This window comes from Maylandia zebra, linkage group LG1, assembly GCF_041146795.1.
Source record: "Maylandia zebra isolate NMK-2024a linkage group LG1, Mzebra_GT3a, whole genome shotgun sequence".
Taxonomy (NCBI): Eukaryota; Metazoa; Chordata; class Actinopteri; order Cichliformes; family Cichlidae; genus Maylandia; species Maylandia zebra.
The window spans coordinates 18,734,109-18,749,527 of NC_135167.1; the positions used below are offsets into that span (position 1 = coordinate 18,734,109).

Genomic DNA, 15,419 nt, shown 5'->3' on the forward strand with positions numbered 1-15,419 from the left:
ATTATGTCAGTGTAAAACCAAGTAAAACATGGAGTGGTAAGGAAGAACATTAAAAAATCATGTTTGCAGTGCGGTCTTTCTTTTCATCCCTCTCACGATATCAATAATTGATCTAGTGTAGCACCTCTGTTGGCTGGTTGGCATTCACAGTCATGTGGAAAAGCAACACCCTCGCTGTTTTCATTAGGAGGATGAGTAGCAGCCAGGTGCTGCTAATGAAAAGCACTCGATTAAGTGACAGTCAGCACCTCTATAAAAGCACAAGTTCTGTCGGTTTACTGGTCTGTATCATTCAGCTGTGTGTTAACACAATGCCACAATCTTCCCAGCAAATTCAACCCCAGGTCAGATCATGTAATGAAAAAAAAAGGAAAAAAACTACATCTCAGACTCTACAGGCCTCAGTCAGCACGTTAAATCTTAAAGCTTATGACTGTACGATTGAAAACAGAACAAGTATGGTTTGTTTAGAAGACTGAGGTGACGCAGGTGAAACAAACAAAAAGCGCCCCTTCATTGGTGCATAAAATTCAAATAACAAAGTCCATAAACAAATTCATCTAAATCCAGCAGGGGGGGACAGAAGGAAGCGTGCTAAGGGTAAGCAAACACTGTAACAGAGGACAAAGGTAAGACAGCGTTATTTATACTCACACACTGACCAGAGACACAGCTGGGAGGAAACAAGACACAGGTGGACACAATCAGCACAATCACAGAGGAGGAAGTAAGACTGAACACAAGACAGAGGACAACTAAGTAGCAAAGTAAAACAGGAAGAAAGTAACAATGACTAAAGCGGGAAACTCAATACAGGAAAACTCGATACAGGAAACAGACACAGAAGGAAAGTAGGAGAAAGAACTGAGGAAACTAATAAACTCTGATATAAACAGACCTTTGAAATCACAGGGCATGACATACTGTCCATTCAGACATGGAAGTCTATGAGCTTTTGTTTTTTGTCTTTTTATTCTATGGCCTGTCTTCCTACATATAACCTCCAATTTAAGTTATATTATGGACTTTTATTAGCAAATTTAAAAAAGAATAACTCTCTTAGTTTATGTAAAGGTTTCAATCAGATGAAGACCCTTAATTTTTAAAGGTTATTATATAAGAGCCCCCATAATGCGGCTGTCCTACCTGCGAGAGCAAATAATGAGAGCGAGTGAATAAGAGGGAGAAATCAGATTCCATCTCAATGAAAATTCTTTATTTTAAGTCTTTAAAAAAAAACCCTACCTCTGCCACTCAATGTGTTTTTTTTCTTCTTCTCACAAAGCAAAACCTCTATCTAAATGTGTTTTAAGTCTAATAACTCCTGTATGTATAACAGGCCTGGCAGGCAGTTATTGTCTCACTGCTTCATGTGAACAGTGGGCTCCTCTTATTAGCCACTCCCTTTGATAAGGCGCACTCCACCTGTCCCAGCCCGAGTAAAAGGACCCGCCCTGCCTGTGAAAGTCCTGCTCTCAGGGCCAGGAGGCGCAAAAGAGCGAAGCAGGTTAAATGTGGCCCGACAGGTCTGATGGGAGTGCAGAGAGACGTAGTCAGTGCAGAGAGGATTGCTGAGTGACTGACAAGCCTGTCAGTCAGGTGGCTTTAGGAGCAGTCTGGCTGGAATTAGGACAATGACATTGTTGTGTTTGTGCTGCTGAGAGCTGGTTTGCACCTGTTCATTTCACTGACTGAGGGGGAACCTCGCAGCCCTGAGGATACCCACTGCAGACGCAGCAGCAGAAGCAGACTTAGAGTGGAATTTCCCTCCTGTTCCCAGGCTGGGGCCGGGGGCGAATGGTCGCTCTGAGAATCTGAGCAGAACTCAGGAAGGAGAGTGAGAGGAAGGGTGGGAGGACAGCCAGAGAGGGAGAGGAAGAGAAGCCAGGAGTGGACATTAGAGGAGACATGCTTCGCTACGGTTCAAGACCAACTGTTTCCACCACCACCACCACAACAGAGGACTCTCCAGAGGCTTTAAGGGAGGTAAGAAGCTCGAGAGAAGCGAGAACACTGAAGATCTCTCTGTCTTTCCTCCCATTTCTCTCTGCTCTCCTCTTCTCTCTGTGTTTTGTCCTGTCCAGTGTTTTTTCCTCCCCTCTTCTGTTTGTCGGCTGTTGCTTTTAACTCTGCCGACACTTGTTTTCCTGTCTGTAAGCAAAGAGATCCATTTTCTCTCTCTCTAACGTTTTCTGACTCTGTTGTAGGATGTGTGGCTCTGTTCACTTACACAAGTGTGTAATGGGAGCTGAGCGTGCAGGAGGCAGAGCTGTCATGTTTATTTGAACAGCTCTCTGATAAAACAGGCCTTTGTACTTGCCCCACGTTTTATTTTATTCCCATGGTCGCCTCATGCAGGTCAACACGTACCGTAATATTTGGTGAAGCACGCTTGTAGGGTCTGCTGAAGAGTTCGGTTTTTTTCTTTGTACTAAATTTCTTATGAAAAACCTCAAAATAGTAAAAAATCAAACAGAGTTCCCACTTTCCATGTATCTGTTTTACTTTTTAACATTTTACTCTGTTTACTCTGTTTTGCATTTACATAAACTTTGTTTGGTGCCCTGTTGCTGCTGTATGTGAATAAGCTCACAGAATTTTTTAGTTGACAGTTCAAGCTTTGCCACAATATCAGAGATATTTAGATCTGAATTTTATTTTTCTTCATGATGACCATCTGTAAATTCCCCTAAATTCAAACATTTGCCTTTTTTGTCTGTGTGTGTTTGTTTTGTTTTCCAGAGGAGAATCAGACGCCTGAGACTGACTCTGTATCCCGGAGAAAATGGAAACAAGGAGCCAAAAACTGAAAAGTCAGACACTGTAAGTTTTGCGTCTCCCTCGGTGTTACCTCCACCCTGTTACTCCGGCCAGAACCGGCTTCAAATCCATACGGTACAATACGTAAAGTTACATTAACTCATTCACTGCCAGCCATTGGCAGTGAATGAGTTAAACCCATTGACTCATGCACTGCAATTGACGGCTATAGACGTCAATGGCAGTGAATGAGTTAAAGAGGAAACGTCATCACACTCGACTCAGTTTGACACTGCTGATCAGAAATAGTGACGTGTGGGAGTAAAAGCACCAATAAAAACCAAACAGAAACCCCTCCCACACACACCTTAATTCATCTTATAAACCATTAAAAGAAAGATGGTGGAAAAGCTGAGATTTATGTGCTTTTTATCATCTGGTCCAGTTATGCAATCATGACAGGAGGGCGTGTGTGTGTGTGTGTGTGTGTGTGTGTGTGTGTGTGTGTGTGAGATAATGCACACACAGCTGTTTTACATTTACTTCAAAGCTCTGCTCCATCTGTGCTCTAACACTCTTCCACAGAACAGAAAATGCTAATAAGTATTAACAGTATTAACTCCAAAGGACGGTAACTAAAACAAACAGAGCTCATGAGAAATTAATATTTGCCTACCGAGGTGTAGAATTACTCTTAGTCACGTTTAATATTTGCTGGTATGCTCTGTGATCCTGTGAATTATGGCTGAGTCGACGCCGCAGGCTGCGTGGGTGTTTGCTGTTGGTGGCTCTGCCCCGGTCTTTGTTTGTGATCGGAGGCTGATGCCAAAGTTTCAGAGTGAAAGTGTGAGAACTGAGTGCAATGCTTGGGTTAGGTTTAATCTCTGAGGAGAGGTTTTTCCTTGTATGACTGTGCGGTGTGCAGGATCCAGAAACATGATGGCTAGTTTTGAATGAACCTTGTGCAACATGTCCACTCTTTCCACCGATAGCACACTGAAGTAATCTCTGAATGTGGCTGCCTTTGGGAGGGTGTGACTGCGACTATAGGAACTGATGACAAAGGACAGTCTGATGAAGTGTGAACACAGAGTGGAGGGAAGCGCACGTGTTTAGAGCTGATGTGCACTTTAGTGTTTGGGAAGGATGCAGATTTGTGCCCTCTGCGAGTGGCAGCCGGTTTGTCCCAGAACAGACATCGGTGACTCCAGCAACAGCGTCAGCATCTGTCTGTGAGATGAAAATGGCAACAAGCGATGTAACGAGTGAAGAGAAGGGTGTTTTTAAAAATAAAAACAGCTGAGTAACAGAGTAACATCACCGCTGCTGGGTGGGATTCATGGCAACACAAACTGGATTTCTGAGACCAATCCAGATGCAGATTTTCTTTACAGTGAGGTATTTCACAATCATCATAAAGCTATCATAAAGATACCACTTTACTCCACACTACCACTCCTGTTTTCTTGTATCATGTGAAAAAAGTTTTCCTATCAGAAAGTATTAGACAACATGTCGCCAGTGACTGCTGCAAGTCTGAAAGCAGTCTTATCATTCCTGAACCCTAATCACCATGAAGTCATCAGCCTCAGTTTCAATGAAGTTCAACAGCAAACTGAAGCTTAAAGTGTACGTGGAACTGCAGCACAGAGTAGAAAACATCAGGCTGGAGCCAGTTAGAGGTTCAAGAGGTTAAAACTTGTGCCTAGTTCATCTGTTCATCATGTTTTCAGTGTGGCGCTTTAAGGTCTCTGCAGGCGCTGCTGTAATTACTGTGTTGTTGCAAAATACCTGCACGTGTTTACACTGGGTACTGATGCTTGTTTTTCAGATAACTATTCGCTCTAGTTACACTATCTTAGATCTTAGATGTCATCACCATGGAAGGTCAAATGAAGGTCAGCAGGAATGTGGTAATGGGGACTGCATCCAGTTAATCAACGAGGAAGGAAATGACCAAAATATCTTTTCTCAGAGATATCCAGCAATACCGTGTTTCAAGAGGAATGCTGGTTCTTCGCTGTGAAGTTAGAAAGGGCGTGTCCTGCAACTCGAGACATCGTGGATTATATCCAACCGGCGACTGCGGCCTAGATGATATGTAGCACATGTGAATCATGACACACGCAGAGGAAGTAAACAGAGAACTGTTACCAGACGATGTTTCTATACCGCCAGCATTGGATTTCATCTCCGTAACAGCCGTAAAGTGAACACGGTTCAGCCCAGTGAGCTACAGTGAGCATCCTCCGTGCTTGTGTGACAAATAAGGAGCTAATCAGGTCAGACGGTGCAGTCATATGATAGAGGAGTGAGTTCATACAAACAAATGACAGTGTTAGATGACAATGCACTGATGCAAGATTATTTTACCGAGCTGTCTCCGAGCATTTTTTTTAACATTTGTGAACAGCTCAAGCTCCTCAAGCAACAGAGGAAAAGTAAGCCAGAGTGCTTCTCCCACAAAACTGACAAAGGGCAGGTAAACACGGACCAGCATGTGGTCAAACATTGTAAAGTTCAAAGCTGAATGGGCAGCACGCAGGGCTTCGTGAAGCGAACTGATAAAGATGGCTGTGCTTCCCTCCCATCTGCTGGAATCCACATCCTCCCACCTATTAGCAGGCCTTTTCCATTTCTCAACAGCAGGTCCTCTGTAGATTGAGTGGTGCAGAAATGTGAGGCTGGGCTCTGTCCACGAGACCACACTGGCATCTTTGTTCCTCCTCGCTCGTATCTCTGTGAGATGTGGACACCGATGCCTCTTTTTCTGAGTAGTAGTCCTCAATGAATGACTTCTTTGTGTAGAGACATCTAAAAGATATCAGAATCTGTCTATCTCTAGATCTATCTATAGATCTATAGAAACTATATAATATTCACATACAGTTAAATAAATACTTCAAGAGCGTGTTTACTTGCATTTTTGTTTAGAATCCTGCACTTTAGGCTCACATGAGGCGTGCTGTAGAATATATACAGAAATGATAAAGCTTAATTGAAAATGTTTTGTTTTACACGAATCATGGGTGGCATGGTGGTTCAGTGGTCAGCACTATAGCCTCACAACATGAAGTTATGGGGTTGAACCTGCAGTGTAGTGTTTGAATGTTGAACCTGTGCCTGCGTGGAGTTTGACTGAGTGCTTTGTTTGTACTAAAGACGTGGATGTTAGAATTAGCAATGAACCTAAGAGCAGGCTCCCTGCTTGGATATGCTGTCAAGAGAATGGAAGAATCAATGGAAGGATGGTTGAATGGAAGCCATCCACATCAGTGTTCTTGACCTGTTTTTGTTTTATTTTGCAGACTGAAAATGAAAAAGATGTCAATGGGATGTGGAAGAGGAAGAACGGGCTCATCCAAAGAGAGAGTCCACCTGGCCAGGAGTCACCTCAGCAGGTAGACAAAGCAGCCACTGCTTCATTGAGTGTGCCCTGCGCATGCATCGTGAGGCTGTCATTAATATTGTATTCACACATTCAGCATGAACAGAGGCTCACAGGTGACCGTGGCAAATGCTGTGACCATCACAGTTTAAAGACAGCAGGCGTGTTCAAAGTGTTTCTATTTGTTTTTATTTGTTTCAAGTGATAAACTATGGCAAAGCTAATAAAAAGAGCTGGATCATGCAAAATTTAAACTTGACTTACTTAGATATTCAATTAACATTCAATTCAATTAGAATAACTGACTGCTTAAGTTACATTTGAAGCAGAAGAAAAATCCCTGCAGAGTCTGTTTACAGCTCTTCATCATTTTACACCAAATGTGTGTATATAAGGATATATGACCGCATGCTCGACAGTGTGTTTCTATTTTGGCGCATGTACACTGTGAAGCACTTTATAAATAAAAGTTATCAAGGAAGACCAATTGATAATGAACAAAAGTGTTAGCTGTATTTCTCTTTATCAAGTAAAGCACCTTGCTCTTGAATTACAGCTGAAATACTGATTAAAATGTAGTCTCTGAGCTAAAGTTGTTTTTATTTGTGCCCAGGACTTTTGCTGTGTATTATTTAGTCATTGCATTGTGCCACACTGCTCCTGTGCTGGTGTGCATCTGTTTTCATTGGCTGTTAGAGGCACAATAGACAGAAATGGGCAGCAGCTCATGTCCTGGGTTGCAGAAACACGACACCTTCGATGCACTCTGCACCATTTTTTAGCTGCACATTGCCAACTTCCTATTTCCACTGCACAGCAGCGTGGGCGCTGAAATACTTGATCACTTGCACATATGTATGCATGTGCATGTACATGCAGACTCATGCAGTGCATCTGTAAGTGTGCACACAAACACAGAGACACCATGCCAGCATAAGCCTGCCTCAGCGGTAGGTAGCTACAGAAACCTGACCGGCACAATCCTGTCTCCCTCAGCACCTCGGAGACATGACCAATGGGGTGCCAGAGACCTCGCTGCAGCATCATGGGCCCAAAGTGTATGGTGTAGTGCAGAGGACAGGCTCAGATAGACAGGAGGTGCTGGCACGCGAGTGGACAACCAGTCACCTACAGGATGAGATGAGATACATCAGGGAGGTGAGGAAAGACTGAGCCTTCAGGCCAATCATTCTTTTGCCATCACATCATCCATACAAGGCAGAGTGGGTTTCTGTTTAGATGATATCTGTGTTTTCCTGGTTTCTGTTTGCAGGTGAGAGATTCTCTTGAAAAGGTTAGAGAGCGGATGTACGGACAGTTTGGAGGAATGCAGCAATCAATGCAGAAGCTTTCGCAGGAACTCAGGGTAAAGATTATGACAACACCATGTGACCGGATGCACTGACATTCCTCATCAAACTCTGACCTGTAAAGCTGTGCATAAATCTGAAAAAAGCTGTGTGCCACGTGTTTCTGCAGGCTGCCAATGCACACAAGAGGAGTCTAGAGTCAGAGGTTAAGATCCGCACGGCAGCCATGGAGAACTTTGATCAGATGAACAGTTCCCTCATATCTGCTAACCTCACCTTGCAGGTAACAAATCAAAGTCACCAAACACTCCGAAGACATTTTCTTTTCTTTTTTTACTCCGGCTGTTACAAAAAGTCTTCACTGGCTAAAATAAGTTCCCTTTGCAGAAATCCCTTCTGGACGACTGTCAGAAGAGAGTGAGCTCGAGAGACGATGTGAAAAGTTTGCGGAGCACCTATGAGAAAACACAACAACAGCTCAGAGACAAGGAGCGTGAGCTGGCTGCAGTACAGGCTGAAAACCAAACTCTCAGGCTTCAGGTAGTCCCGCAAACACAAACTCTTTCTGTGGGAATGAACATGAATCCACGTGTGTCCACAGATGAAAAAACCCCCCAAAACTTTACAGTGGAAGTGGCTGCTTCTAATGCCACAAGGCCACGAGACCGAGATGTCAGCATGGCCAAAATAAATGGGTGGAATTCAAAATTTTCCCTCAAGTTTTGTGCAAGTGCTACTTTGTGTATGTTTAAAGGGACAGTGAAGTGCTCAGCTGTCCTGTAACAAAGTGGTCTGATGAGTCAGTAAGAGTGATGGAAGGACAGGACGTTTAGGACTTCATGACCCCTACCAACAGTGAATAAATCAATAAATGAAAGAACATTTTTCTATCTCTGCAGCAGGTAACATTAAAATCCAGCTTTACCGATCATCATCACAGTTCCTGAAGTTTTGAGAAACCATCTCCTGTCCTATTTTTTTTTTTTTTTTAAGTTTTAATTTACATTAGAAAGCAGAGAGTCCAGCTTTCAAATCACTGTGTGATCTGAGACACAGCAAACTTTTATCGAGCAGCTCTGTTAACATATCATATTGCTGCGGAACAGAAACACATCAGCTGCATCTGCATCTTCTACCCTGAGCAGAATGTGGCCTAATCAGCTGAGCAAAGCGCTAATTTTTGCTATGCTGTGGACTGTCCAGGCGGAGTCTTCACGGGAGGCCAACGATAAGGCGCTAAAGGAGCTCTCGGAAAAGCTAGAGAAAGAGTATGAGGAAAAGCTGCTGGAAGAACAACGCAGGCACAGGGAGGAGATTGAAAACCTACAGGTCTGCATTCTTTGGTCCTTATTCATACATACATCACACTTTGTTTTTGTTTTTATTTTGACAGCAGAAACCAAACCTATTGACGTAGATTACCTAAGGAAATAACTGTACACAATTTACAAATAAAAAAGTTACAAAATTCTTGACAATGAGGCAAGCCTAAGCTGAGAGAAGAGTGGCAGACATATTTCTGTTTGCACAGGCCCAACTCGATGAGTACATCAGACGACTGGAGGAAGCGGAGAGAAACATCAAAATCGCAGAAGCCAAGATTGCAGAGAGGGACCAGAGGATCATGGAAGTGGAGCGTCTCCTGGACTGCATGGGAAAAGTAAGTCAAAAATGTAACGTATGTATATGTCTTCCTGTTCCCTTGACCCTTGAACAAAATTGTGTAAAACAAAAATTACACAATACTTTGAGGGATCTGTCATATATCAGTCAAATGTTTAGGAAACGATGAAGATGATACTTCTTAAATGTACAAAAGCAACCTTCTGTACGTAGTGCACGTAGTGGAGTTCAGTCCATGTTTACTGCAAACAACATAACACTTGGCCAGCTGCAAAAACATCTAGGACCCACTACTTTAAAACCACATGCCTGATACCGAGGTTTCCCTACAGCTCAAACCGGTTGGGCACGGGACCACTGGGGGCGCCAGCAGTCAATCCTTTGACTCCTGTGGACTGTGGGGTGGGGCCTCCATGGATTGGGATTGCTGCCTTGCTTTAGTTGATGATCAAACTGATAGGGATTGTTGGAGTTTGGAGTGTTTTCCTGCCAGGAGAATCTTTTCAGGTGGATGTTACGTGCCAAAGTTCCCCATCAGGACCCTGTAATCTAAGGAGACGACCGATGTCAGTGATTTTACTTCCCAAAAAGACTCAAACTTTTGAGTATTAGGATTTTCATTCAGCCATAGGAAAACAGATAAAATGTTGTGATTTCCACAGGAGAAGAGCCAACTGGAAGAGCAGCTGAAGGACTGCGAACAGCGCCTACGCCTGATGGAGGTGACGGACAGAACTGACGAAACTGTAGCCAAAAGGTACAAATTAAAGTCCAGATAGAAAATTTAAGCTGCGCGTGAATCTGAAGGCTCTATTACAGCCCTTTCTCTAAAAGTGGATAAAACTTCGCCAAGACTGCATTAGATGTGAGGAAGTTCTTTGTCTTTGGTTTGTTTTCTCAAACATCAAGGATAAACTTTCATTCTTGGTGCAGAGATCTTAAACAAGGAGCTGCAAACACACAGGATGCATGATAAACCCCACCTCAGACAGCACATCCAACAATAATACTGAGAAATAATTGAATAGGATGGGATATTAATTAAAAAAAAAAAACATGTTAGTTTTTGTGTAAAAGTTCAGCTTAAAACTCTTTCGTACGTTTACCTAAAGTGCAGACCTGAAAGGTTTTTTCAAGTCAGCTAAGAACCTTCATAACACTTTTTCTTGAAGCCTGAAGCAGAGCGGCTTACGCTTGGCCCTTTAAACCAGTTGAGCAAGATGCACTTTGGAGCAGGATGTTTATAGCATTGCAGGCAGATTAATTACCTAGAAGGGAAAAAAGTGCATAACTTTTTCATCGATGTTTGCAAATGAATCAGGGTGCTAGAGTCGTATTTCCTTCATATGTGGGACTACATCGTGGTTGTTTTTTAGGTCCAAAGAGCTGGAAGGTGAAGCAGGTGATCTCCGCGAGAGGATCAAACACTTGAACGACATGGTGTTCTGTCAACAGAGGAAGGTCAAAGGAATGATTGAGGAGGTGAGTAGGATTTATTTATCTGTATGTAGACCATGGATTCAACTCCTCTGTTCCACTGTTTTGATAGTGGGAGTGTCTCATACATTTACACAAGTAGCCTGTTTACCATTAAAACCATGGATCAATGTCAATGCACACAAGGAACGGAGAACTTCACTGCACACAGAGTCAATAAAGGGCGGGACGTCATGCTAACGGGGTGAATTCATGTTCATAATTTTGATGGGAAGGGGTTGGAGATAAAGGGGCATTATTTGTCTTCACTGAAGTATTTCAGTTATTCATTGCCTTCATTTCTATGTATGGAAAAACCGAGATTAGATAACGACTCTAGTTAAGTTTGCTGTGAACTGGATTTTCCAATTCTGTTTTCCCTGTAAATTATATAATGTTTTTAAAATGCTTATCTTTTTGAATTTGTGAAGGTCGAATCTCTGCGAGCTCAAGTTGCTCAGAAGGACATGTTCATCTCTGAGCTTCTGGACAGGATTGCAATAGTGGAGTGTGAGGTAGGATGAGACTGGTGTGCTTTCTGTGTGTTTTAATAACTGGTGGTGGGGTGTGATAATCTGCTTCATGGCTTCAGATGATCACATGGGCTTCTGACCACTGAATAACTGAATAACTGTGTTAATCCCCCTCTACTGCTTGTTGCTGCAAGCGTCAGGTCATTTTTTTCATGCAAAGTGACGATAGTCTTTTGCATGTAACTGACCTGATATTTCTTGTTTCCTGTTTTCCTTTTCCTAGAATAATGAATTAGAAGACAAGCTCAAGTATTTTATGTCCACACAGAATAAGACGCGAGAGGTTTTGGAAACCAGAGAGAAAGGAGTAGGCTGTGATCTGCTCCCCAGGTAGGATTGTGATACTAAGTAGCATTGGGTTGTGTTTTCTTGATTAGGAGGTGTTTTCTCACTCTGGTTTCTGACTGTGCTTCTGCAGACATGAAACACAGAGGTATGATGTTGAACCTGTTCAGTGTGAACCAACTCATCTCTTTCCCATCCAACCCCCATCACCTGATCATCCTCTATCACCTGTGAAACTCCCATCACCCACCGAACCACTGTCACCGACACAGCCTTTGTCACCCACTCATCCTCTATCACTTAGACCAAGCCCTTCCTCCATAGCGCCCTCATCCCTGGCACAACCCTCATCATCACCTCCCATTCAACATCCATCGATCTCTCTAACACTGCCCACTCAACCAAGGACGTTTAAGCTTAATAACCCTCCCCCCAGCAGGCTACATTCAAGTTTACTAAGGTACACTCCTGTCCAGTACAGCCGCTTCCTGGATTCCAGACCCTCACAGGAGCATGGGACATTCTCCTACATCCACCCATCTGAGTCTGAAGCTGGTGTCAGTCCGGTCCAGCCTGGAGAAGACGAATTGGACGCACAAACAAGCAGAGGCACACCCTCCATACAAGAAGAGTCCACTTCATCCCCGCCCTCTTCTCAACCACGATCAGGAGTGCGAGTTTATACGCCGTTCATGAAACTTATGGAAATGACAGCAAAGATAAACATAGATTAAAGTTAAGTAGCAGTCCTGGAAAATGCATGAGCCAAGACTTAAATAAGGAGAGTCAATGAAGCTATGAAGCCATTTAACTTAGTATAATTACTGAAAACAGGGTTAACAAGTAACGCACAAACTTCTTTTCGTAAGCAACAAAATCAAAAATAACATTTTATCAAACTGGGAGTGAAAAAAAAAACTGGAAATTAAAAGAAACTCACGGAAGTCATTGTCCCCAGTTACAAACTAGTTTGATCCAGATTCCCTGTCAGATGATAGCTTAGTTTCCATGTGGATGACAACATGAGTGAACAGTTTAATTACTTTTCTTTAAACCTGTTGACAGTTGGATTTTATTTTGTGTTTCCTCTCTCTTTTTGTATCAGTGCTAAGTACAGAGCTAACCTGTATGCAACAGTAAATATGTATCCTCTAACTCAGTCTGCGTATGCTGGGAAAGAGACAAGCGTATTAAAAAACTGGTTGGAGTAGTGCAGTAGTAACATCCTTTATTATTCTCTTACTTGAGCTTAACATTTACGTACTACATGGACCATAAAATTGTCAAATTGTTCACAGCAAATTGTAAAAAATAACAGTCTTAAAAACAAGTTTTAATAATGTAATATGATAACATACTCTGTGTTGGTATATAACATAGAGTAACGTTAACTTTAGGATTGAAAGTGAAAAAGTGGTGATGTAAAGTCAGGTTAGCCATTAAAACATCAGCTAGTGTGCTTCAAGAATACCGCTGACTCAGAATACATATGCAAAATAATAATATGTAAATAAACTACGTGGACAGAACTACCGACCTAGCTGCACATTACTCACGGTCTGATATCCCCGTGTTGATGTTGTTATCATCATAATAATGTTGATCCAGCATCAACATTACACCTGACCAATGACGTTGGAGCATTCAGTGAGCCAAGCATTAGCTTAGAATTTAGCCACATTCTAAGCTAATGCTAAACGGCATTAGCCAACCTAACTTGATAATGCCAGTTGATAACAGCCAACCTAACTTGATAATATATTTATTACATTGCATAACTTTATAAAGAATATAGTTAATAAAACACACAACGTTTTATATAAACAAAAGAATCCCCCCCCTCCTCTTTTATCAACAAAGTGAATGGTCAGTTGCAATGTTGATCCTGGACCAAGATTATTATGATAATGCAGGGACAACACCAACACTGGGATATCAGACACAACACAACACACAGCACACCTGCAGGAGCTGCTCTGCCATGTAAACCCATGCAACGGGAGCATTAAAGTGTGCTCTTTGGAACAACCAATTCTTTGTAAATACAGACTGCCTGGCCAGGCATTTGACTTTATACAACTGAATTCTAGTATTAATAAGAATTGTCTAATATTTTTGTCCATATAGTGAAAGTAAGAGGGTTACTTATGCAGTCAGAGCTGTTAATATTAACTAGACCAAAGAGTGGAATTTTTTCCCTTAAACTTCTATTGTCTTTGGTCAATTTTTATTTATTTTTACAAATATTCTTTTAAAAATGTACTAACACAAGAATCAGTTTTAAATCATTTTAAAGCTGGCACATCCATGTCAGTAATATCTCACTCATTTATGTCGGAGATAATGAGTTTTGGCCAGTGAAGCAAAAAAAGTCTTATGTGGGTTTCTGTCCCATGTTTGCACATAGCTCTAATAATGATAAAAGTAGCTTGATGTAGGATGTAAATGATGTGATGCTATGTAAAAAATATTTTTCTAACTGATATAATATGGAATATATTTCTTTTGTTTACAGTGAATCTATTCTATTCATGTTGCTCACTGAGCTATGAGCGTTCAGTCCTATATGAAGGTCGATATGGTTATTGCGTGTATTTTCCTATCATTTTATATGTGGTCTGTACAAATTAAACATATAATATTTTGTTACTGTCAATAATATAATATTTATTACCATGCTTTGTGCCTTTGTGACAGCCTACTCTGTGATCCTGGTGGTGAAAGGAAAGCTATTTTAATTGGAAGCAGGGTAATGTGGTAAAATAGGACGTGGTAAATTCTTGAGAAATCTGTTATTAACGATATTAACTTTAATGAGGTGACTGCCGTTCCTGAGCCACTGGCACAAGTGTTATCCAGGTGTTGTCTGTACTGCCACAGCTGTGTTTGAAATAGTTTTATGATGTGCCTTTTCCTCGTTGATACATATAATACTACGATTAATGATGAGAGGCCAGCATCTGTTTGGATAATAAAGACTGTGCAAATGATCCTGAATGTGTCACAAGATGGCTGCGCTTACAAGAAAGAGGTTTTGTGTTTTCTCAGCCAAGAACAACTACAATTTCATTTTCTGTTTTTGAGAAAGGAGAATTTAAAAAATAATAATAATAAAACAAACAAAGAGTGATGTTTTGTTTAAGTGGTGAAGAAAGCTAATACTGCAAAATACCATCTAGTGCATGATCTGCGAGCAATAAATGAAATCACTGAAATGATGCCACCAGTAGTAAATCCCCACACTATACTGAATCCAGTCACTCCAAAAGAACAATGGTTCTCAGTGATACACTTATCAAACGCTTTTTTCTCAGTGCCTTTACACCCCGACTCATAACACCTGTTTGGCTTCACTTTTGAGGGACAGAGCCCTCACCTGAGAGGGTGTGCCTCTCAGGTGAGGGCAGACAAAGAGCGATTCAGAAGACCCTTATGAAAAGAATATCGAGGGAACAGTTTACCCTGCCCGGGATAGGGTTACCGGGGCCCCGCCCTGGAGCCAGGCCCGGGGAGGGTGCCCGAGGGCGAGCGTCTGGTGGCCGGGCCTTAGTCCATGGGGCCCGGCCGGGCACAGCCCGAAGAGGAGACGTGGGCCCATCCTCCCGCAGGCCCACCACCTGCAGGAGGCGCCATAGGGGTCGGGTGCATTGTGTGCCGGGTGGCGGCCAGGAGCGGAGGCCCTGGCGGACTAACCCCCGGCTGCCAAGACTGGCAAACCTTTCTAATAAATCTAATTATTTTCACATTCTTTTAACTCAAAAGTATGACTCAAACTAAAACTACATACTGATTATACAAGAAGTATGATGTGGCCTACAGCAGTATCATGATTCACTCATTTTGATTACAGGTACAATGTAATATATAACGGCATAATAATCTCACAACTGCTACAAGCACATTTGCCTTTCTTAACACACGCGAGAGAAAGGCAACTGTTAAGAAAATGCCCTTTTGGGTGAGACAGGCCCACAGGCCCTGCATGCAAGCGTACTAACACACATACATGCAATGAAGAACAGCTTACACTACAGCACACACTAT

At 42.2% G+C, this 15,419-nt stretch overlaps 1 protein-coding gene and 1 long non-coding RNA gene across 4 annotated transcripts; one reads left to right on the forward strand and one right to left on the reverse strand.

Annotated features, from left to right (window-relative positions):
- Positions 1 to 1,508: 1,508 nt before the first annotated feature.
- On the forward strand, positions 1,509 to 14,366 carry myzap (myocardial zonula adherens protein). Of its 3 annotated transcripts, none has more exons than XM_012917043.3 (14): positions 1,509 to 1,986; positions 2,743 to 2,823; positions 6,069 to 6,161; positions 7,145 to 7,306; positions 7,422 to 7,514; positions 7,628 to 7,741; positions 7,846 to 7,998; positions 8,662 to 8,787; positions 8,990 to 9,118; positions 9,744 to 9,838; positions 10,458 to 10,563; positions 10,989 to 11,072; positions 11,314 to 11,420; positions 11,509 to 14,366. In XM_012917043.3, exons 1-14 carry the CDS (start codon positions 1,909 to 1,911, stop codon positions 12,107 to 12,109), a joined length of 2,022 nt encoding a protein of 673 aa, XP_012772497.2. In that variant the 5' UTR covers positions 1,509 to 1,908; the 3' UTR covers positions 12,110 to 14,366. The 3 variants fall into 3 exon arrangements, with proteins under 3 accessions (XP_012772497.2, XP_012772499.1, XP_012772498.2); XM_012917045.3 differs by having other exon boundaries at positions 11,857 to 14,366; XM_012917044.3 differs by having other exon boundaries at positions 11,359 to 11,420.
- LOC143418096 (uncharacterized) lies at positions 8,962 to 13,054 on the reverse strand. The gene is made up of 3 exons (XR_013098187.1): positions 12,932 to 13,054; positions 9,391 to 9,630; positions 8,962 to 9,100 (listed from the first exon to the last, which is right to left on the reverse strand). It is a non-coding gene; the product is annotated as an uncharacterized LOC143418096 (long non-coding RNA).
- Positions 14,367 to 15,419: the final 1,053 nt, after the last annotated feature.